At 39.4% G+C, this 25169-nt stretch overlaps 2 protein-coding genes across 3 annotated transcripts in view; one reads left to right on the top strand and one right to left on the bottom strand.

Moving 5' to 3' along the window:
* Positions 1-15605, top strand: part of GLRA2 (glycine receptor alpha 2) — a 174540-nt gene extending 158935 nt beyond the window's left edge. For both annotated transcript variants that reach the window (XM_026478106.1, XM_026478107.1), the window contains exon 9: positions 15327-15605. In XM_026478106.1, the coding sequence (XP_026333891.1) occupies positions 15327-15605 (279 nt within the window). The remainder of the gene's footprint in view (positions 1-15326) is intronic.
* The window catches only part of FANCB (FA complementation group B), a 275840-nt gene that overhangs the window by 128328 nt on the left and 122343 nt on the right, over positions 1-25169 (bottom strand). The window contains exon 12 of the transcript XR_008958663.1: positions 1596-1673. The gene's annotated coding sequence lies outside the window, so the exon portion shown is untranslated. The remainder of the gene's footprint in view (positions 1-1595; positions 1674-25169) is intronic.

Here is a 25169-nt window from a genome sequence, read left to right on the forward strand (position 1 = left end):
AAACCAACCAACCAACCAACCAACCAACCAACCTCATTTTATCTATTATTTTTCATTTTCTTTCTTCTATTTTTTTTTCTTTTTGGCAAAAGTTGCTTGCAAGAAGCTATAGTCAAAGTGTTAGTGAACCAATGGTTGCAGGGAAGGTAGAAGAGAGCTAGGGCATAGATAATCTGCAAAACTAAATAATAATCCAGAATAACAGAGCACAGATTTTGTCTCTGGTTCACTTTGCTGCTTTGAATGTCCTTGGGAGAAGCACTACAAAAGTGCCTCCTGATGGTTTACAGAGCTCATATGCTTCAGTAACTGCTAATTTTAAAATAGGCTGGTGATGGGTATTAAGGAGGGCACGTATTGCATGGTGCACTGGGTGTTATACACAAGTAATGAATCATGGAACTTTACATCAAAAACTAGGGATATACTGTACGGGGACTAACATAATAAAAAATATTATTTAAAAAGAAGACATACAAATGATGAAAAAAATTAAAAAAATAAAACAGTCCATATTCATTTGGGAAGACCTAGCTTATCGGGATCATTCAAATTCAGAAGGAAATAATGACTGGCCAGAGAAAGCAAGTTTCTAGTTGTTCACCTGCAGAAAATGTGTTCTGCAGCTGTGGAAGATGAAGTAATGGCCCACAGATGTCTCTTTCCTCAGGCTATGCCTCACTGCCCTCTGTCAAAGCCTCCTAATGATTCTCCAAGTCATGCCTGGGTGATTCCATCATGACGTTAACCTGTCTCTTCAAAGTGGAGCGGAAGGGATCCAGGGCAAGACCAGAGATCCAGCCCTACTGATTGAGTTCTCAGTTCTTGAGTTTTATCGAGCTTCCTGCAGCAGCAACCATCTCACCAAACCCTGACGGCCCACAGCATTACCTCCTCTCCCTCTGAGCAACTTTCAGCAGAAATTGAGCAGTGGGAGGGAAAAGAAGAGGTGGCTACTTGGAAGGTTGATATTATTGCTTGTGACCTCTAGGTTTCAAAACGGGATAAAGATAGGACTCCATGAATATGGTGTGTTGACCTCCAGAAATACATCCATTCAGGGCTTAATTCTTCATATAATGTGAGGTTATATGTTACTATTTGGGGGGTTTCATTATTCTATAGTCTATATTTTATATATTCTATATTAGAATCTTCTTCAAAATTATAACAGTAGCAAGGGGCTTATTGCTTAAATGAAACCCTTAGAGATAGTGAAATAAAATACTGTGCAAGTCAAAGATAACTGAACGAGAAAATATACCTGAACCAAACTGTTTCTGTGGGACTGATTACATTAGAGCAGGATTTCTCAAAATGGGATCAGAATGACAAGAAACTTCCAGGAGGTCAAGGAGGGTCATAGCAGGGTACAGCTTATTGAATACATTTTTCCTGCACATAGGTCAGCACCTTCCATGTATTTTGCCTGCCCAGACTTCTTACCTTAGTAATTTTCATGATCAGAGATGACCACAATTAGTAGATACAGAAATGGTCATCTAGTTGCTTAACCGACATGTTACGTCAATACCCAACATCTCCAACAAATGATTAAATGGCTTGAACACCTCTAGGAACAAGGAATTCATTACCTTTGAAGGTGTTGTGCTCCATGTCCAGTCGCAGAGTTGTTAAAAGTTCTTCCTCATGGTGAGTTGATGTCTGTCTCCCTGTAATGTCAACCAATTATTTCTGTTTAGCAAGCTGGAAGCCATTAATACAACTGCCCTTCACTCTTTTGAAAACACCTGTCATATGAGCCAGGCTCATCTGTTTCTAAGGCCAGCCTCTATTGTTCCTTCTATGGTTCCTCAAGTGGTATGCTTTTGGAGACATTCAGCACTCTTGCACTTTACTCTGCTCTCAGGCTATTCTGTTTGTATTTCTCACCCTTTTTCCTATTCAATGACCCAAGCACAACAGTCTATAAGCTGGGATATCCATGAAATTCTCTCTTTCAAGAATTTGAATGAAGAGTACTCCAATTAGATGATAGATGATAGCAAGGACTTGAGTTGAAAAAGTCCCCATAGGGTTGAGGCTGGGTTGGCCCAGTAGAAACATGCGTAAGTAAAGGAAGTTGAAAGGAGAAAAGCCGAAAATGGAAGAGAATAACAGCCATGAGAGATTGAGAATAATCTCATTTCCTGACTTGTTCACTGGAGTTCCTGGTCTGGGGAGCCCTGCTCACACCATCATCAATATCCTCATCATTACTAACGTTTATTGAATCCATACTATATACCAGGCACTGTTATAAGTCCTTAATGTGCTCTATCCCACTGAATCCTTTCAAAAACCCTAAAGGAAGTTGTCACTATTTCTCTTTTACTGCAGAGGTGACTGAGGCACGCAGAGGATTGAGTGACTTGGCCAGCTCCCACGCTGGTTTGTGGCGGGGCCAGGATTTGAAACCAGGAGTTCTGGATCCAGAACCCAGGCTTCTTTCCTTTACAGGGCACTGCTCCTGGATCCCTGGAGACTCATGAGATTTTTTTACAATATTTTTTATAGTAATTTCTTGAAGAAATTCCCCATTTATGTAAGCAACCGTGAAGCAGGTTTCTGTCCTTTGTAACAAATCCTCCCTGATTAAAATACAGGAATATTAAAAGATACTAACTCCCAGCCAAAAGGCACAGACAAGTGCTTTTGCACTGCTGTGTAGCTGCCCTAAAAGGTAGGCTCAGTTGACAAAATGAGGCTACCTCTTGACATGGCTCACTTCTCTGTAACATATCTGTAACTCTCATGTATGTATTCCCGAGGCAGTGCATTTCATGGTGCTAATAGAGAAAGGATGCCATCTAACTTCTCCTTAGTTACTCCAGCCTAACATTACCCCTTCCCTAGTATCCTATTTAGTCTGTACATTCCTTTACCGCAGCACATATCACATTCTATTGGAATCATTTGTCTGTGTCAGTGTTTCCCAACCTCAGCACTATTAAGACTTCAAGCTAGATAATTCAGGCTTTGCTGTGGTGGAGTGTCCTGTGCATTTTAGGGTGTTTAACAGTATCCTGGCCTCTACCCACTGGATGCCAACAGCACCACCCCCCCCGCTTATGACAGCCAAAAATGTCTCCAGATATTGCCCGATATCTCCTGGTGGGTAAAATCACTATTGGTTGGGAACCACTGGTCTACATGTTCTAAACCCCCTCCCCCAACGCCCCGGTGACTTCAAGGGCAGGACTCTGTCTTTTTGATCCTTCTTTTTTTTATTATGATATGTTAGTCACCATACAGTACATCATCAGTTTTTGATGTAGTGTTCCATGATTCATTGTTTGCATGTAACACCCAGTGCTCCACGCAATACATGCCTTCTTTCTTTTTTTTTTTTTAAGATTTATTTATCTGACAGAGATAGAGACAGCCAGCGAGAGAGGGAACACAAGCAGGGGGAGTGGGAGAGGAAGAAGCAGGCTCATAGCGGAGGAGCCTGATGTGGGGCTCGATCCCAGAACGCCGGGATCACGCCCTGAGCCGAAGGCAGACGCTTAACCACTGTGCCACCCAGGCGCCCCTACATGCCTTATTTCTTTTCAGTGTTTGGGACATTACGATGCTTAATAAGTCTTAATTGAATAAAACTATAGTAACTTGCATTAAAATGGTGTTTTGTACTTATAAGCCTGGAGTACTATCTGTATCTGCCTGGGTTTAGTCAGGAAAACAGACACACAAAACATACTACCAGAATAAGGGGTTTAATATAGAAATCAGGGGTTATATGAATATGAGAGTAACTACAGGAATGAAGATCTGAGAAGCCACCATATCCAGCCTGGAAAGTGAGATCATTAAATGGGAGCCCACAGAAAGATCTGGAATTTCACTATGTCTAACAAAGCAGCCTCATCTGACATCCACAGACTCCCAAATATAATAGCCTCTGCCTCCCTTCCACCCTTGAAATCTCTCAAATTCTTCTCACTGACAAACCTTAACGTGGAACCAATCAAGAAGGGAATTGTGGGAAGTGTAGTTTTTCCCAGCCTTAAGGCAGGCTCTTCAACAGGAATGGTAGTGCCAGGTAAACAACAGCAAATCCTAACAACAGATATCTGTTAGCCTAACAAGCCACTTTTTGACACCAAGTGTGCACGCGCGTGCGCCCACACACGCGCACACACACACACACGCACACAGGAGCAGATAACGGTCCAGAGAATTTGGCAGTCACGATCATCCAAGTCAGAAAGCAAGTAGATGTGATTTTGTTGCTGCGGCTGTTCTTGTTTTTAGTTTGGCAGAGGGCTCATCCTCTGATCACTCATCCCCTTCAGTTTGCGCTCTGTAGACAGTCTCAATGTTCACTTTGTTTGCACCCAGAACAGATGGCAAACTATGTTAATAATCGAACAGCTCATACTCCAGATGGAAGATGTTCCCCTTCATGCTTCTTAGAATTTCGGGTGTCTTCTGAGCATTCTTGCTAGACCAGAATTGACAGAGATTACTAGGAAAGAATTTCCAGACACAAGGCATTGCTTCGCTCTTGAGGAATCGAAGCCTCACAAGCATGTTATCAACTTCTAAACTACCCTCTAGGACTACAGCTGACATGAAGTGAAAACATTTCTGCTTTATAGATATTGACCCAGAAGTCAAACAATTACTTTTAAATAATGACTTCCAGTCCATTAAAAACATGGTACTGCAGGTAAGGTGTGGTCCAAAGCAGAGTGAAGTTTATATGTCACTTCAGAGAATTAGACTCCAAGTATACATTGAAAGGATGTACACTTCAAAGACTGCATGGCCCATGACGTCTAAGATGTTTACCATCTGGCCCTTCACAGAAAAGGTGTGCTGACACGTGGGCTGGAAGGAGAGCAGCAGGAGTTAAGGTCTGAGAGGTAAAGGGGACATTGCAAGGACTTGTCTTTTACCGAGTGAGGTGAGATCCACTGGAGAGTTTTGAATTGATGAAGATCCCCCTGACTCATATTTCAACAGGATCGCTCGAGTTGGGGTCCTGAGAACAGACCTTATGGTTGGGAGGAAGGATCTAGAAGCCAGGACACCAGGTAGAAGACTATTACAGTAATTCTGGTGGGAATGATTCTGATGAGCCACCCGTGGGTGACTCAGACCAGCATACAGCATTGGAGGTAGTTAAAAGTGACTAGATTCTGGTTTGGAGATGGGGCTGACTGGACTTGCTGGTACTCAATGTGTTGCCTAGCCCCACACAGGTGCAAGGGAGGCCAGAAAATGCAGTCTCCGCATGTGCAACATGTATGACCGGCTAAAACAGGGCCTCTTCAGTAGGGGCGATTTTGCAATGTCTGCCTATGTCTGGGGACATTTCTTCATTATCACAACTTGAAGGAATGGTGCTACTTGCATCTAGTGGGTAGCGGCCAGGATTGCTGCTAAATATCCCGAAACACACAACACGGGTTCCTACAATAAATAATCACCTGGTCCTACATGTCAGTAGCGCTACAGTTAAAAAACCCTGAGCTAAAGGAAGATCCACCACTGGAAGAAGAGAGATGGGTGTTTGTAGATAACTAGGAGTCTTAGCCCAGTGCCATCCCTGGGCCCCAACCCCTGCAAGGCATTTGCCCACATATTTCCCCCCATGACTGGAGGTGAGCTTTGTCCTCCATAAGAGCCCCTGTGGGCTTTTATTTTCACGTGAAGTCTTGCAGAAATAATACGTGACCCAGGGAAGGAAGGAGGTTTTGTGAAATGATAGGTAAATGATGCATGGCACCACAGGGCACGCATTCATTTGTTTTAAGAGATTTGTGGAGAAAATGTTCCATTAATTAGAATTTCATGACATAGGGGCGCCTGGGTGGCACAGCGGTTAAGCGTCTGCCTTCGGCTCAGGGCGTGATCCCGGCGTTCTGGGATTGAGCCCCACATCAGGCTCCTCTGCTATGAGCCTGCTTCTTCCTCTCCCACTCCCCCTGCTTGTGTTCCCTCTCTCGCTGGCTGTCTCTATCTCTGTCGAATAAATAAAAATACAATCTTTAAAAAAAAAAAAGAATTTCATGACATAAAACCAATGTTTGGTGATGACCATAGGTTTACAGGAATTATATTCTGTTCCCCAAACCCAAATGGACAGCATGTGAGCTCAGATACCCTTAATGTTATGCAAATACTCCTTAGTCTTTTGCTATAGGTAATAATTGATAAGGTCTAATTTTTTTGGTGAAATATTTGCATATATCTAATATGTACTGTCTTTTCATTTACCTAGCTATTTTGACTTGCAAGTAGATGCATAAATGTAAAAATGTTTCTTTGTATTCTGGCATGTTTGTCTATGCCATTTATTTTCTTTGCAAATGAGTGTACATTGTTTGCTAAGATTGCTAATGGGTTTGATCTAAATTTATGTATTTTCACACTATCTGGGCTACTCACTAGCTTAAGTGGACCAAAAAAAAAAAAAAAGGACAGTGTTTCAAAAATAGACCATAAACACCTCAGTGTTTGAGTGGCATTGTTAAGTTTAAATTTGCCCCAATTTTATGTCAATTCAATATGCAAAAATAAGCCACATGATAAATAAGCAAGGAAAGCATTTTTTGTATTACGAAAGACTTTTTTTTCCACTATTCATTTAAGAAGCATTTCCTTTATATATATATACATACACGACATAGGAAGCTTTAGCCAAGTATTGTTCTAGGTACTGGGGCTATCAAGATATGAGAAACTGGGTCCCTATACTTGAAGGTCATCAAGGAGGCTGACATGTAAACAGCTGACTCTAATACTATGCAGCAAGTTCTGTTATGGAGGTATGTACCAGGTGCTTCTGAGGAGAAACCCATGGCCCAGGCTCAGGGGTCAAAAATAGGCATCCTGAATGGGATGATGGCAGAGTGGGGTCTTAAGGGACATGGGAGCTTGCCAGGTGAAGAGAGGTGAGGAGTACTCAATGCGAAGGGAAGCAGTTGACTAAAATCACAGATCATGGAGCCCCATGAGAGAAGTAGGTATAGGACAGGACATGGGGGACTTTGAATGTCACGCAAAAGAGCTTGGGAGTTGTCATTAAGGAGATGAAACTGTTGAAAACTATGAAGTCTGGGAATAGAAGCAGTGGGCCAATGCCATTCCCTCAACCCCACTACGGCAGAAAGCAGGGCTGGCTTCAAAATTTGGGGGGCCCAGTGCAAAATGAAAATGTGGGGCCCTTGTTCGAAGATATTATGAATTTTAAGATGCTTACAGCAAAGCATGAAACCAAGTATGGGCCCTTGTAAGCACTGGGTCTGGGTGTGACTGCACAGTGTGATGCCCACGAAGCCAGCCCTCGCAGAAACTATCAGGGCAGGGGTAGGAAGAAGACATTAAGACCCTTATTCACATACTCTCCAGTATGTGGTTGTGAAGAAAACTCTTAAACATATCAACCAGCTAGAGATTAGTCTTCAGGAACATACTAGCCGGCATTAGAGTCCTATACTCAAACTCAGAAGATGGTCAAATGACTAATTTCCTCCTTTAAAAGATGAGGACATGGGAGAGCAAAAAATCTGAGGGACTCTCCTAAACCCACACATTTAGGAGATAGTAAAGACGTGAATTCAACCAAAGTCTTTCAGATTCGGTTCCGGTGTTTGCCTCGGCTCCTCTGCAATATCAAGGCTATTGTGTCTATAGTGAGAGGGATAGGGATGGAAGTTCTTAGAGGCTGCAGAAAGGACTGCAATTGGCAAAGAGAGGGAGATCAACTAAGAGACAATCACTATTCCATTCTCTCCCCCAGAGAACATATCCTTTCTGAGCCTTTACTCAGAATTAAGAGGATGCTGGCAAGCACAGTTACTGAATAACTATCACAGGACCAGCACTGTTCCAGGGAATAGGGCTCCGGAGATGACGTTAGCACACTCTTAGGAGCTCACCCCCCAGTGAATGAAGACAATAATGGAAATCATATATCAAAATCCAGAGTTCCTGACTACCTATTTTTAATATAATTGGGAAGCAAAAATTTTAAAATAATAATAAGAAGGAAAATCGAGAATGTATTCTAAAAACCAAGAAGTAGCTAAAGAGTCTTTTCCAGATGACGGCAGTCATAGATGATTTGCACGCTGCCTTGTGTATCGCAGCTCTATTACTGTGGATACCCTCACCAATTCTGGAGACTCTAGGTGCATCTGACCACCAATATACCTTTGTACATATCTCAAGAATGTGTCTTGTATTATTCTCTGTGCCCCCCCTCGAAAAAACCCGAGGTCTTATTCATCTTTTGCTTTCCACGGTTCTGAAAATAAAGTTCTAAGCAGATGGCCCCTGCTTACTTGTGAAACCTTGTCTCACCCCACTTTGCCCCCGTATTCTGGGAGCCACCCCACCATCTCTCCGTCGCAGCAGACCTTCCCATCTCAGACGTCTCCCAACTCTGCCTTCACCTCTTTAACGCCTTTGATTTTTCAAGCCTGTAACGAAATATCACTTCCTCAGGGAAAAGCTTCTCCTATCTGCCAGATGAGACCAGGGCTCCCAGCCATAAGCTCACATAGCACCCTATAACTTTCCTCCAGGGCCCTTATCATAGTTAGCAATTACGTATTCCTGTGATTATTTTAATTTACATTTGTCTTCATCTCAGGATTGTGAATTCTTTGAAGGCAAGAATTTGATCTGTTTTGCTTACCACTGGATCCCTCGCAAATGGCCCAGTGCCTGGCAGCTCCTTAGGCATTTTCTGTCTGATTACTCAATCTGAAACATCCATTTCTCTGCCATACATCTCTCTTAAGGTTCTTACCTTGACTGTTTTTCTTCAAAGCATCCAGTTATGTGTGAGTGTGTCTGTGTAAGTGTGTGGGAGTACTGTGTGTATACACATATGTATATATGTGTGTATATGCAGAAGTGTTTGTGTCTGCATGCACAGTTTCTTTACCTGTTACTGTCTGTTTTCCCCAATAGAACGTCAACTCCAAAAAAGCAGAAACTATGTCTCCTTGTTTACTGCTGTATCCCTACCACACACCTGGCACATAACAGGTCCTCAAAGAATCTTTGTTGGATATACGAATACATGAATAGCAAGTGCTCAAGAAATGAATACCAGAAGTTCCTCGTGCAAAAATTAACGTGAATGACATACCACATTGAAAAAGAGCTGCTCCAATGATAAGCTTTTCTTTCAGAAAAATTGCTATTTACTGTCTGCCCAAAATGATACTTTGACAGTTCTAATTCATTTTACCACATGTCATTAAACAACAAAGGGTTATATTTGGCTTAGTTTACTTCAAATTTGTTGTTCTACAAAGTTCAGTCAGATTCTTCATCCATAATCTTCAATGAAGCGATTTGGGATTTGATAGGGACAAATTCATAACAATCACAGACTTTCAGAGTCTTTGGAATCAGACAGTTTTGGAATCAGACAGACCTGAATTTGAATCACAGCTTCAACATTTATTAGCGATATATGGAAAGCCACATAACTTCTCTCAGTCTCAATTCTCCCTGAAAGCATGTGATTTCCACGGTTGGTTTGGTGAAAGGACTTACTGTAGTTTTAAGGGCTTACTACATAGTTATAATCAATAAATGATTCCTATTTATTATTCATATCAATCCCCAAGTCCCTGTGACAAAAAGGAGGAAATTGAGACCACAGGAATTGAGAATTTCTCAAGGCCATCGCTCCCCCCAAGTCCAGGTGATAGAAATCAACAGGCCTTACAATTAAACATTATCCAGCCTTCATTTGAACAGGGGTCTTTTTTTGGTGAAAATCTGCTGCGTTTGGAATCACAGTGTTTCCTTTTTTGTAAGAGGTGGAGGAAGGGCAGGGGGGCAGAGGGAGAGAGAATTTTAAGCAGGTTCTATGCCCAGTGTCAAGCCCAACGTGGGGCTCGATTTCACAACCCTGAGATCATGACCTGGCCGAAATCAAGAGTTGATCGCCTAACCAACTGAGCCACCCTAGGTGCACCCCGCCCCTGCCATGGACTCACACTGTTTCCTAAGGAGGGCCAGAGACTCCATTATGTCCTTGCATTGATTGAGGCCCACTACAACCTTGAGTTCCAACTGAGGAATTTCCTATTCCAAAAGAAGAGAGACTCAACCCAATCAAAGAATCTGGTTGAGAAATGTGATGGGAGAATTTTTCCCTACACCCGTTTTTAAGAATCCTTTTCTTTCCTCCTTTCTAGGGCATAAAAGAAAAATTGGAACTATGGGCTCCCCTAAAATCTTTCATTTTATAAATACCATGTTCTTTAATTATATTGAAATTGTTTGCTTATGAGAAACAATTCACTACAATGCAATTCTGGTGAGCTTTAGTTTCAATTTCACATCTAGACAAGAGTTATTCCAAATACAGGAATGAGTAAATTTTACAGTAAGTAAAACGGAGGCATAAACTAAATAAAATAACAAATCTCGAATGAATTACATCATGCCATGACAGTGCTTCATATGGCAGGGCAAGATTTAAGGAGATTTTCTCAAGGTGGGATATAGAAATTGAACGTATTGAAGCTTTGGATGATTCATTTTCTGTGGCTATTTAATCAGTGAATAACAACACAGAGGGAGCTAGAAGTATTTACTTTTCAAAGTTACTGAAGATGGTGGGTCAGTAGCAATACTTAACTAATTGGTTTCCCGGCTAATTAGAAGAAGTGGAGAATATATGCCTAAAATTCTTTCCTTACTGGGAAGATACGACTCTCCCTGTTAATATGTTCAATTAAGCTGTGCCTACAGATTGTTCTTTATTTTAGATTCAGCTTACCCATGATTCAAGCTCATCTCCATTTTACCCTCATATAGGAATCTTGCCATATTACCATAACATTTTATTCTGAACCTGCTATAAAGGCAATTAGTCATTCATTATAACACAAAAATTCAAATTGGTTGCAATTATGTTTTCTGAATCAAAACCATACCCTTTGATGTGGATAATTTAAGGTTCTATATTTAAAGTGCACTGAATGAGTCATAATGGTAAATAAGAAGACCCTTAAACTAGCATTCATATCTCCTGCATGTGAAAAATTAAATAGATAATTTCTACCTACGACAAATTTATCTTTGTGGTGGAGAATTTTAAAGAATGGATTTAATTAGCTGTAACTATGCTCAGAAGCAGAATTTGAAGTACTGTTGAATGAATGAGGAAACTATTTTCAAGAAGAGAAAAAAACCCTCTTTCAATCCCCTTTTGTTCATTACTCAACAAACGTTTATTAAGCAGCCACCGTTTGCCAGGCAATGTACAACTTAATGATAACCTAACCTGGCATCATTCTACTCTAGCTCTGGTACTTAATTGAATGAGTTAATCTCTTCGGCTGTCCATTCACAGCATGTGAGGAAAGACTATAGAACTTAAATGAATGAGTCAGTCTGAAAAGAAACATGGATGTGGGTATTTAGGTTTCCTTTTGTTCTGCGTGCTAAAGCAGGTTACTAGCTAACTACCTTTTCTATTTCTTTAGGGATCCAGGAATTTAAAAAGAATCTTATCTCACTCAAGCAGTGATCTATATGCTTAATCATGAGTTTCTAATGTTTATAGAGAACAGCAATTTGCAAGATTCTACAGATATGGAAAGGAAAAACAGCACAGTAAATTTAGGCAGAGAAGGGGAAAAGTACTTTGAGGAATAGTTCCCATTCAAAAAGTAATTTTAGACTTAATAATATAGAATAGGTTCCGCATTTTAGAGCTGGACGTTAAAGCTCATCCAGGTCACTAGTTTCCAACCTTCTGCATTAGAGTCACTAGGTTTTAAATCTCCCTAGAAATTCTAATTCAGTTCGTCTGGAAGGGGTTAGAAGGAGAGGCAGGCATGCGTATACTTGTAAAAGTTTCTCAACAGTCAAAGGTGAGACCCACAGATCTAGTCCAGCCTTGACATTTTTGGTATGAGGTCCCTGAGGCCTTAATTTAATTAATTCATTTATTTCTTTTTTTAATGTTTTTTTATTATATTATGTTAGTCCATTCATTTCTTTTTAAGTAGGCTCCATGCCCAACACAGGGCTTGAACTCACAACCCTGAGACTGAGACCTGAGCTGAGATCAACAATCAGACGCTTAACAGACTGAGCCACCCAGACAACCCCCTGAGGTCTTTAAAGAAAAAAGAGCTTGCTTAAGATCAACACAGCTTACAACCCTTGGAGCCTGACCTAGAACCCAAATACCCAAATTCCTAGTCTGTATCTCTGTTTACTAAACCAATTGGCACTGTTTCTACTTCTCTCACACAGTAGTTGAGATCTAATTACCGGTTAGTAATAGAAAGTCCAAGACAGCCTATATAACCCATGTGACTCCCAAGTCCCCTCCCCCTAATGACCTGTGTGCTTCCTTTCTTGCTAAGTACTGAATAAGTCTTCTGATAACACTATAATGATTAATATATCTGTTTATTCCACATTTGTAAATACTTCACTTATTTAAAACTTTTGCATCTATAAAATATATCATTCACATTTTAAGGCAAAGAAAACAGATTCAATATTTGAATTTAAGTCCAATTAAAGTCTTTATTATTGATATTATTTAGCTGGGCACATGAAAGTACTCTAATGTCAGGCTGGGTTTTCTTAGCCAGCTTCCTTATATGATAATGTCTTTAGGTTGAACACTTCCACTGGGTTCTGAAAGCTCCATGCAAGCAGGGCTCTTGTCCAACTTCATCAACTGTTTCTGAGGACCTAGCAAAATGCCTGCCATAGACCTCAACACTCAGTAATTCATTGTTGCATGAAAAATTCTTTATTACATTTTGTTAAAAAATGAGATGGAGTATCTTAAATCAACTTGTATAGAACAATCCCATATAAATAAAAGTACTGGGGAGATGATTTTATAAAGGAGTAGTTTTACAGTTACTTTATTATAAGAGTAGTTTTACAGTTACTTTACTGTAAGTGCTTTGGCCTGATTTTCCTGACATAAATTTGTCCTTGCTGTACCATTTGGATTACAGTTGGGCTCTCATTCAAACTGTGTTAAAGTACTTCATTCAGTATATCTTTTACATGTGGCTGAAGGCACAACCGATATGCAATAAACACTGATGAAATAAAATTCATACCAAGTTTTCTTGTGTTTTAGGAAATATAAGCATTGGTATTATCTGTCAAAATAAAGAGTGCAGTGCCTTTGGTGACTCACAGGGGTTGTACTGTGGAAGGCAGTGAACTCGTTTCAAAAGAAGATTCAATCAATGGCTATTTAGAAATAAATTTTTATTTTTATTATTTATTTATTTGAGAGAACGAGAGAGAGAGAGAGAGAGAAACAAAGAGTAAGAACACAAGTGAGTGGGAGGAGGAATAGAGACAGAGAATCTCAAGCAGACTCCACACTGAGCATGGGCCCAACACGGGGCTCCATCTCACGACCCATGAGATCATGACCTGAATCGAAACCAAGAGTTGGTCATTTAACTGACTGAGCCACCCAGGCACCCCTAGAACTAAATTTTTATTAAGCAGGTCATTTCAACCCCACCTTTTCAACTCCACCATTTTGACCCAACCATATACCAAGATTCCATACACTTGACTCTACTAAGGCTATTTGTACTTTACCCTGAGGTTGCACTTTTTCAGTGTTTTATCTAATTCGTGCAGAAACAATCAACATAAAATACCACTGACATCTGTTAAAATGACCCATGTTTAAATATGGTCGAGATAAATAACGAACAAAAGAACCAATGTTAAAAATTGACACTAGAAAACAAGTGTTGGCGAGGATGTGGAGAAAAAGTAACCATCATGCACTACTAGTGGGAATGCAAACTGCTGCAGCCACTGTGGAAAACAGTATGGAGATTCCTCAAAGTGTTAAAAATAGAGCTACCCTACGACCCAGCAATCACACTACTAGGTATTACCCAAAGAATACAAAAACACTAAATCAAAGGGATACATGCACGCTGATGTTTACCACAGCATTATTTACAACAGTCAAGTATGGAAGAAGCTCAAGTGTCCACCGATAGATGAATAAAGAAGATGCAATATATATAGATATATATACATGCACAACAGAATATTACCCAGCCATAAAAAAGAATGAAATCTTGCCATTTATAATGACATGGATGGAGCTAGAAAGTATAATGCTAAGTGAATAAGTCAGTCAGAGAAAGACAAATAGCATATAATTTCACTAATATGTGGAATTTAAGAAACAAAACAAATGAACAAGGGGAAAAAAGAGAGAGAGAGAAACCAAGTAACAGACTAACTACAGAGAACAAACTGATGGTTACCAGAGGATAGGTGGGTGGAGGATGGGTGAAACAGGTGATGGGGATTAAAAGTACACTTACCATGATGAGCACTGAGTAATGTAGAGAATCATTGAATCACTGTATTGCACATTTGACACTAATATAACACTGTATGCGCAAAATACTGGAAATAAACTAAAACACTTGATTAGGGCACCTGGGTGGCTCAGTCGGTTAAGCGTCTGCCTTCAGCTCAGGTCATGATCCAGGATCCTGAGATCGAGTGCTACATCGGGCTCCCTGCTCAGCAGGGAATCTGCTTTTCCCTCTCCTTCTGCCCCTCCCCCTGCTCCTTCTCTCTCTTGCTCACACTCTCTCTCTCAAATAAATAAATAAAATCTTAAAAAAAACACTTGATTAAAAAAATTAGATTGCCTAAACTGACACCAGACAATTAGCCATGGTAGAAATATTCACCACCACATAGTGAACGTTTAACCTCTGATATATAGCTGAGATGAACTAGAGGACTGGAGGGGAAACAGGTATACATTTAGGGGGTTAATCTTAGGTCTAACATTAACATTAAAGCCAATGTTAATGGAAGGAACTAGGCTTTCAATGGCCACAAAACTAAAAGTTCCTAGCTCAAGGCCAGGTACACAGCAGGGATTCAGTAAATGATTTTTTGAATGAATGAATGATGCCTGAGTAAATGAACGAATGGTCCTTTATATATATGTAGAGTATAATATTTGGATTTGGAGGCTTGGCTTTAAAACAGTCCATTCAAAGTTATGGATTAATAAACTAGATTTGGGGAAAGTCAGGGCTAAATATAAGTGTTTCTGTTTGTTAATTAAAATGACCACAAAGTCATTATTCCTACTCTTAATTTCTCAGCCTGAAAGTTAATGAACTGTATCTGTTCCATGAATAATTGAGTTGAACTTGAAAGAGAACTCCACATTCCAAAAGCCTCCCACACTACCAGTTTAACTGTGATTTATCCTTTTACTTCTGAAGAATTTTAAGCATCTTCCATCTGATTTGACTGACAACCAATCTGTGCTTCCTCTCTCTTTATTCCCCCAGGAAGAAGATGTTACTCGTGAAAGTCGTTTTAATTTCAGTGGTTATGGGATGGGTCACTGCCTCCAAGTGAAAGATGGAACAGCTGTCAAGGCCACACCTGCCAACCCGCTCCCACAACCCCCAAAAGATGCAGATGCCATCAAGAAGAAGTTTGTGGACCGGGCAAAAAGGATTGACACGATATCTCGAGCTGCCTTCCCATTGGCCTTCCTCATTTTCAACATCTTTTACTGGATCACATACAAGATCATTCGGCATGAAGATGTCCACAAGAAATAGATGTGCCCTTCAGACCCTCGACTTTCTTGCCTAACTGTTGTGCTTGTAAATACACAGTGAAATTGTCTTTATATCACTTTGACAGAGGAGGAGACTGGGGGAGGGGGGCGGGAAGATCATGAGGGCAGGTTTCCTGACACCTACATGAATAAAGATAAGTTATCTGGGCAATGAAGGAAAATGTTTGCACAAAATTAAGGTGTTGCAGAATCACATGAGCATAATTCCCTTCGTAGTCTTTAGCATTGTTCTTTCAGATGATGTATTAATTAGACATGATATGCAAGGTCAAGTTCTCGAAAGCTATTTGTCTTTGGTTTGGTTTGGTTTGGTTTGGTTTGGTTTTGACTAATTCTGGCACTGAAAAGTTAGCTTAAACCACACAAACACACACACACACACAAACACACACACACACGGAAAATGCTTACCATCTGACCATAGTGACTAGCCTATAGTGAGTCAAGGACCAAACTTTTTCAGGAAAATGCTGCCTCGTTTTTAAAACAAGTACTCTGAGCTACATTCTTTACAATGTCTGTAATTAGTGTTTCACCCAAGAAATCCTTTTGTGGGTCGTAAATTATTTCTACTTATTGAAAAAACAACAATAGAAAATAAACACCAACTACAAAGAACAGATTTCTACTTTACTGTCCGTGTAGGTGTGCAATTTAATATTATTTTTCTTCCTAAATGTAACTTGGGGGTTTAAATTGTGTGTCGTGTAATTGATTTGATAGTATACCCTCTTAAAAATAAATGCCCATTTTATGTTAGATCCCGATCAGCACATTGTATTTTTTCGCTTTGGCTATATCTATGTGTGACTTTAACTGCTCAAGTGTGACTTAGCCATTGCAACCTCTCAGCCACAGTATTTATGGAGATGGTGTGTCTTGAATGGTGTAGCTCATATTAGCTTGAACTTTCCATTTCTGTTCTCATTGTAGATGTAACTACTAGTCCTAATGTCAAATGACCCGTGATTTCTACTGTCAATCAAGTGAATATCGTTTTAAATATCCTTAACTAACTTAAAGAATTTTAAAATTGTACTGTGATTTTCATAACCCGTTGCCTTTTTGGTACCAGAGCTACGTGGTTTGAATCCTGGCTACATGTTTTAAGTAAGAAAAAAAAAAAAAAAGACGTATTTTTGCTTACTCAGATAAAAGACAACCTGTAAAAATATAATGAAAAAATTAAATTTTACATGTGCTGTAAAAGGGATTATTAAAAATATTTGTTCAATTTCAATAAAGCTAAGTGTGCCACAGAACTTCCCTAAGAGTCTTTCCATTTTTGCCCCACAATGTCAGTAATTTAGATGACAATGGTAACTTGGATTTTTGTTTCTGGTCTTTCTCAAAAACTTAAAGCACTTTATACCTATGATGTTATGTCCTAATATAACAGTAACTCATAGTGTCCCCAGGAAGAAAGAAAAAATATTATTCTCATTGTAGAAACAGAGAAATGGGGATGTGGAACTAATGGTAGTCACTGTGGGCAGAATGTAATGCTGGATACTTCATATGAGCTCTGAAAAAGTTCCAAGAACATTGAGGAATCATGAAATAGCAAAATGAAAAGAAATTTAAAAGAACAATCTGTCCACCCAGCCATCCTGATTTTGTCAGGAATGGAGTTCTAGGATGAAAACAAATTCTGAAAACCTCAGTGAAGTAGAGGAAATTCACCTTCACCCCTTGCAGATTTTCCTTAACCAAAGAAATCCATCATAGTATTTTCAGATAAGATGCAGATTTATAAGTTGATGTTTATGCCTTTTAAACCTATTCAAATATTGAATCATTTCCATAGAGAGGAATATTGTAGAATGGCTAAAAGCAGGATTTTGCAGATAGACTAGCTTGGCCAGTTAACAACAGTGTGATCTTGGATAAGTTACCGGACTTTTCTGAATAGCTCCTATTTCATAGAGTTTTAAGAGAATAAACTGAGAAAACTGCAAGTAAAGCCATTAGCTCATGTGTAACACACAGTAAATTTCCCATAACTAATAGATAATAGTAAAATTATTACTATCATGAATACTATTGGTTATCCACTGGGAAAGAAGCTTCACAATTCCTCACCTTGGCAAGATTAATGCTATGTTTTTTATATCATTCCTAAAATATCATTGCCATCCTATTGCTCATTCCTTTCCAAACAAATAAGGTGAAGTCTTTGATTAGTCTCATTTCTCTTCCTCCCACCAGAAAATAGTAAACTGAGGCTAAAATGCCTTCCAAACATGGGCCTGACTCCATAAGTATCTTAAGAAGAGACCTGATGTTGTTTATAGAGGGATGAGGAGGCACCTTGTGGGATAATCCTAAGCTAAATGATCAAATCTAATCAATGTGTGTACCATATAATTTTCGGGGGGTGTGGTCCCCACATCAGACAATTTTAAAAGATTCACCTCTAAACATATCTGCCAGCCACTCGAGTTGGCAAAGATGTCCTGGATGGCAAGAGGGATTCTTGACTTATCTCTGATTCTCATCTACATTCAGTGGAAAGAATTCTTCAGTGCACTGATTTGAGTTATATAAATAAGATAAAATCTCAGGGAATAGATTTTTGAGTGCTGCATACTCTGGCAAAATAGATAACTCCCCTATAATGTTATTGGAGGTTTTATTTAGGACATTTTTTCTTTCATAATAGTATTTGAAGGAAAATAGTTCAAGAATAAAAACATGGATCTGAGGAAGAGAACTTATCAGTTTTCATTAGATTGGAAGCTTCTGGAAGAAAGTGGCTATGTTTTCGTGGGTTCTCTGCACTGCCTGCCAAAGCTCAAATGCCCAATGAATATTATTACTACAGCTAGGAAAAAGTTGGTGAGGGAGGATATGATGTGCCTATTGACAAAGTTATATAAGTTTTTCCTAACAAAGCAATGGCATGAAATAACCAACTACTGCTATCATTTTTCAGATAATGGATTACTGGGAGATTTGTCTTTTAAACATTTTTCAATTCCTACCACTCGGTTTTAACAACTGATCGAGATGACTTAAGGCTTAAGACTCTTTATGGCATTCTCAAACACCCTGGCCCCAGACAAAGGCTACAAATCAGACTTGCTGTAGATTTTTAAAAATCCTTCTAGTGTTAGCATTAAGCTCCTCATCTGTGCTGCTGGACAGAACTGCCAAATTCTGAAACCAAATTTTCCAATAAAGATTAAATGAGTATCATTTTACAGTATGCTCAGTCAATTATTATCAAACAAGAAAGTTCTATTCAAAACACAGCACAAAATTCCCTATCATAAGATTCACAGTTTTGGGGAAAAAAATCTATTGAGAATTTTTTTTAATTTATGCATTTCCTAGTTTAAGCCCAAAGCCAATTTGTGGAATGAGTATAAGTCATATGTCTGCCAAATATATATTTTTAATCCTTTAGCCTCTGCTTTAAACTTTTTCTTATTTTCACCAATTTGGGTTTTCCTAAGGATAATTTCAATGATTCAAGCAATGCATGCTCTTCATAGATCACAAAGTAGAACTAAAGATAACACCACAACCTCATACTCTTACAGTGCTTTCAACATACCAAATGTTTTGATGTCCACAACAGCATTCAATTCTAATAATTGTCCAAGGTGGTCAGATCCAAAGGATCAATATCCATCCTTTGGTCAATAAACAGAAGCTCCGTGAGTCACCTGTCATATTGGGGGTTGAACAGCTAGCATAATTTGTTTCCTAACTCCTCAGACTCTATCTGTTCACTACGTACACCATGTTTAGGAAAATAAAAGCTGAGAAAGTTAAAAGTCATGGTACCACTGACTCACTCTCATGGATGACAAAATAATTTGGTAAAGGAGGGCATATAACAGAAGACTTCTGTTGAAAATGCCTAAGAGAAATCACTGAAATGCTACATACAGCATTAAGAATATCCTCACAGAGAGTAATATCTTACACAATCAATGGTCAAAAAGATCCTAGGGGTGAAAAGAGACCAATAGAACTCAATTTAGGAGGTGTTATTTCCATTCTTGAAAGAGGGAAAATGACCTTCATTGTCACATATGCCCCCACATAAGAAAAAAATACAATATTCTTACTTTGGTGCAAACACATTTTAAAAATAACAACTAATATGGGGCACCTAGGTGGCTCAGTTGGTTAAGCATCTGACTCTTGATTTCGGCTCAGGTCATGATCTCAGGGCCATAGGATCGGGTCCCGTGTTGGGCTCTGCACTCAGTGTGGAGTCTCTTTGAGATTCTCTTTCTCTTGCCTCTACCCCTCCCCCTGCTTGCATGCTCTCTCTCAAGAAAAATAAATAAAAACTAAAAAAAAACCCCACAACACTATAGTTTCCCCCAAGCTGGAGGTAGTATGTATGTGATGCTTTTAGACCATGAGCCAGCATTTAGAAAGCACATTACCACCTTGGCACAAGTGATTCATAAATATTGAATGTGTCTTCAAAGAGGACAGCAAAGCTCTGGGGTGCTCTTTTGAAGTGTGTACAACACTGGCCTTCTTCTGGTAGGACCCAGGGCTGGTCATGGAATGGATAGCTTGGTCAGTCCTTATGCAGACTGAAGCCTCATGAGAGGTTCCAGGTCCCCAAAAATAATAGAATCAAGAGCTAGGAGACCCTTCATGTGCAAGGATCAGAACTACCCGAGACTTCATCAAATCCAATGGATGATCATTTCCTGAGCTACCCCTGCTTTCTAAGGAGAAAGATGTAGAGGCAGGGTGGTGAGAAAGGGAAGAGAGATCAAAGAAAACATTAGGCAGAAAGTTCCTTTCAAGGCATAAATCAGATCATGTCACTCTGATTTAAATCTCCAATGGCTTTCCATCTTACAGAATAAGCCAGAATCTTCATTGTGGCCACGTGATCTGACCTCCCTACCTCTCTCCCATTACCCTCTCCTATCCCCCCTGTCCCTCCAGGCATACTGGCAGGTGCTTAAACATACCAACCACACTTCTACTTCAGAGCTTTGTGTTTGCTGTTTCCTCTGCTTGGCACCCTCTTTCCTTAGACCAGGAGTTGCGAAACTTTTTAAAGGCCAGATAGTAAATTGTTTAGGCTTTGCGAACCATACAATCTCTGCTGCTACTATTCGACTCTGATATTGTGGTATGAAATCAATCATAGACAATATGTCAACAAATGAGTGTAGCTGTGTCCCAATAAAACTTTATTTACAAAAGCAGGTGACATGCCAGATTTGCTCCATTGGCAGTACTTTACCAACACCTGTTCTAGATACATTCAGGGCTCACTCACTCATTTAATTCAGGCCTCAGCTCAAATGTTTTTTTTTTATCAGAGAAGCCTTCTCTGACCACCCTATACAAACTAGTACCCTGCAACCATTATACTCTATTTCTCATTCATGCCTTATGTTTTGCATAGCATTTGTCACTTCCCAATTGAAGCTTCCGTGTGTTTATTGGCATGCACACACACACACACACACTTGAAGGACAGTTTCATGTGAGAAAGTAGAAACACAAGTTCATTGTTGTATTCCCTAATTCTAGATCTGTGCTTGGCACTTAGTAGGTGTTCAATCAATACAGTATTTGTTCAATGAATACTGAATAGTTCATACTTATTAAGGAGTTAATTGAATGTTTGCATGGGAGGCTTGGAGATGGAAGTAAGCAACCTAATACTAGCTAGTTAGATAAAAATTATCAAAACTCAAGCAGGTTTTGGGTTTGTAACAATGAAGAAATTGTACTAGATTAGCATTTTCCGAAGTGTATTCTGAAAAACCGTATTTCTACAGATCCTTAAGGGTTGGTATATTAGCAATCCTGCCTGAATTGAGTTTTTGTAGTTTCCCATTGACTTTTATCAGAGGATGGGGGACTTCTAAGACATGGGGTTTCTGAGACGTACCCCAGGGGATCTCAAACATTTCAAACATATTTCCCTTTACCTCCATTATGTAGTAGCAACTCAATTTCCCCTTGATAGTCAGGATCGGTCACCCCAGCTAGTACAGTAACCCCCTTCTTTGTCTGCTGGCACGAGGAGCCCAAAGTGTCAGGCAGCAGTCTCAACTTCTAGTTCGTTTATCGTCTTAGAGGAAGCAGAGGCACAGATTCCAGGAAACATAGATTTTAGGCTTTGTAGCTAAATAGTCTTAAAGCATAATTTTCTTTTTTTTTTTAAGATTTTATTTATTTATTTGACAGAGAGAGAGACAGCCAGCGAGAGAGGGAACACAAGCAGGGGGAGTGGGAGAGGAAGAAGCAGGCTTCTAGCGGAGGAGCCTGATGCGGGGCTCGATCCCAGGACTCTGGGATCACGCCCTGAGTCGAAGGCAGACGCTTAATGACTAAGCCACCCAGGCGCCCCTTAAAGCATAATTTTCAAAAAGATAAAATCATGATGCTCAGGCAAATATAAAATTAACACATGTCAAAAATTATATTTAACTTAATAACTGGTTTAAAAAAACAGTAAAATGTTAAAACCAATCCAAAGAGCATTTGGGAAGTTAGGTATTCACAAGCACCTCCAGATAAGTTTCCAGAGTTAGACACAAAGCCGGTTGATGTCCAACAGGTCCATAACCAGTAACCTTTGGGATTATTTCTTCTTTAGACAGAAATTATTTGCACTTCTACTGGACAAAATTCTGCGAGTTCACCTCTGCCTCTACAGAGCGGTAAAATAGGCCAAACAATACAAGGTCAAGGCCAGCACTGCACTGAAAGAGCACCTGCAACCGTTTTTGGTTTTTTTTGTTTGTTTGTTTGTTTTTGTCTATTTCCAAGTTTCAGATAATTTTTATGGCAGGTCACAATTCAAATTTAATGCTTACATATTATTTGACTATTAATATCATACCTTAACAGGACCAAGACCCAGAGCGTTAAAGTGACAGGCTCTGTATCACACAGCATGTTAATGTAACTTTGGGCTCAGAAACCAAAATCCCCTGAATTCTATCCTGGTTCCTTTCTAAGCACCCCCATGAGCTTTTTTCCATGTATCCCTGGTAGAGAAAGCTAGAAAGGGCAGTTTCTCTCCTTTATATTACTTTCACTTCCATGTGATTATTTGCCCATTCTTCTAGAAGGCAAGTGGCATGGCTGTAAAGGCACAGTTTGTGGAATCAGATCTGAGTTCAAATTCTCCCTCTGTCTCATATTTGTAAGGTGTCCTTAGGCAAAGCTTTAATGTCCCAGCACTAAAGATATTGTAAAATAGAACATAATAATGTCTACCTCATACAATTGTAGGTAAGGACTAAACTGATTGGTATCTGCCACTTAATGGGTAGTGAATAAATATTAGTTCTCATTTCCTACCCATCTTTAATTAATGTTTTATTTCACTAATGATGTCATTCTGAACCTATCACCTATGAATGGAGTCTATTCTTGTGTGGCCTACTGTAACTACTGTAATTTTATTTTATTTTTTTCTATTGCAATTTTAAATTATCATCTAAACATTTACAAGTGAAAAGTAAATACAAGAAGACCATATCGAGAGACAGTCTGAACAAACTTCTTCAGTAAAAGGGGACACTAAAGTTTTTATTGTTTCACTTTGACCTAATACAGAAAGAAAAACATTTTCCTGATTTAAGTGTTTGAAAAGTTTAAGGTGGCATAATCAGGGCCAGCAGGAGGAAGTTGTTATGAGGACTTTTACTATATATAATTAACATTTGTGCAGCACCAGTACAGTTTACAAATCATTTGCACATAAATTCTGCCAGATTATCCTGTGATCATAGGAATTGTGGCTATGGGCAAGTTTCTCCCGTAGCCTGAATTTATTCTCCTGTAATGTAATGGAGAAGAATAATGGTTTCCCATTAGAAAGCCTAGCACAGAGCAGGCCTTCGGTGCATGATAACCATCACCACCATCACCACCATCATCGTCATCATTTTATGGATAAGGAAACTGAAACCTAGCACAGTTACGGGATTGGTTACTGTCACAGAGGTAAATCCAGTCTTCAGAGTACTAGCTATGTGACTCTAGGCAATGTCTGGAGAACGAGGATGATGTATTTGCTGCACCTATCCATCTTTCAAGGCTGCTATAAAAATAAAATAAAACCATAAATGTCAAAGGTATCCAAAAACTGTTTTATTGAAGAGCAACATGGGGCACAGAGAGGTAAAGTAACTTGCAGAGGGCACACAGCTTATAAAATGTCACAGCCAAGATTCAAACTCAGTCTGTCTGCACAATCCATGCTCTTCGTCACCAGAGTATATTGCTTCTTCAGTATAAAAAATTATCATGTTGGATGTATATTTATATACAGTTGTATATACACAACTATCACATTGGATACATAAAATATACATTTGGCATATTTATTTTTAGACTTTATCATATCATTTTAAATTATTCATTTCCTTATCCATTTCCCCTATGAAGCTTTCAAGGGCACTATATTAGTTTCCTAGGGCTGTGGTAACAAATCATCACAAGCTGGTGGCTTAAAACAACAGAAATGTATTCTCTCACAGCTCTGGTGGCTGAAAACATGAAATCGAGGTGTCAACAGGGCCATGTTTCCGCAGAGGCTCTAGGGAAGCGTCCTTCCTCGCCTCTTCCTAGCTTCTGCTGGTGGCTGGCAGTCCTGGGCGTTTCTTGGCTTGTAGCTGCATCACTCCAGTCTTGGCCTCCATCTTCAAATGACCTTCTTCCCTCTGTGTGTCTGTCTACAGATCTCCCTCTCCTTATAAGGACTCTTCAGAAGGCCCATCTTCATCCAGTATGACTTCATCTTAACTAATTATATTTGTAAAGATCCTATTTCCAAATAAGGTCTGGTCTGAGGTTCTAAGTGGACATGAACTTTGGGGGAACAGTATTCAATCCAGTAGAGGCACCAATTGTGTCTCATTTTTTACAGCCTTCCAGGTGCCTGGCTCAGTGTAAGGAACAAACAGATTCAGCTAGATCTGGCTTAGTGGTTGAGCATACAGGTGCTGCGATGAGATTGCGTGGGGTCAAGTCTTAGTTACGCCTTTACTAAAGCAGTGAGCCTTTCGGCAAAGGTTCCAAACTCTCTATGCATTGAAGTCTTAATGTGTAAACAATACCTATTTTATGAAGTTCTAATGAGATTTAAATTAGTCAGTTCACATCAAGTGCTTAGAATAATCATTAGTCCCTAACAAGCGTTCAACAAATACTACTAGCATTATTTTTTGACAACACAATGAATATTTGTTAAATAAGATAATGAAAGCAAGGAGTGCCAGAAAGCACTGAAAACAGGTTACATTCAAGCCGTTAATATTATAAAATATTTTCACATCAGCTCTTTTACTGTGCGTAGTCTTCTTAGAGCATCAGTGAACACTCAGTTTAAAAGAGAGAAGGGCTGCAGAAGCAAAGGTGAAAAGGAAAAGCTTGCCTTTCCTTCTCCCTCAGGGGAAAAAATTTCAAAGAGCCATGGAGAAGTAGTATTATTTCTAAGAGACCATGCTAGGAAAATGGAATTGCTTTTCTGAAAGAAAGTAGAAGATTAATACCTGGAGGGTCTAAAATGTAATTATGGTATTGATTTCAG

This window comes from Ursus arctos, chromosome X, assembly GCF_023065955.2.
Source record: "Ursus arctos isolate Adak ecotype North America chromosome X, UrsArc2.0, whole genome shotgun sequence".
Taxonomy (NCBI): Eukaryota; Metazoa; Chordata; class Mammalia; order Carnivora; family Ursidae; genus Ursus; species Ursus arctos.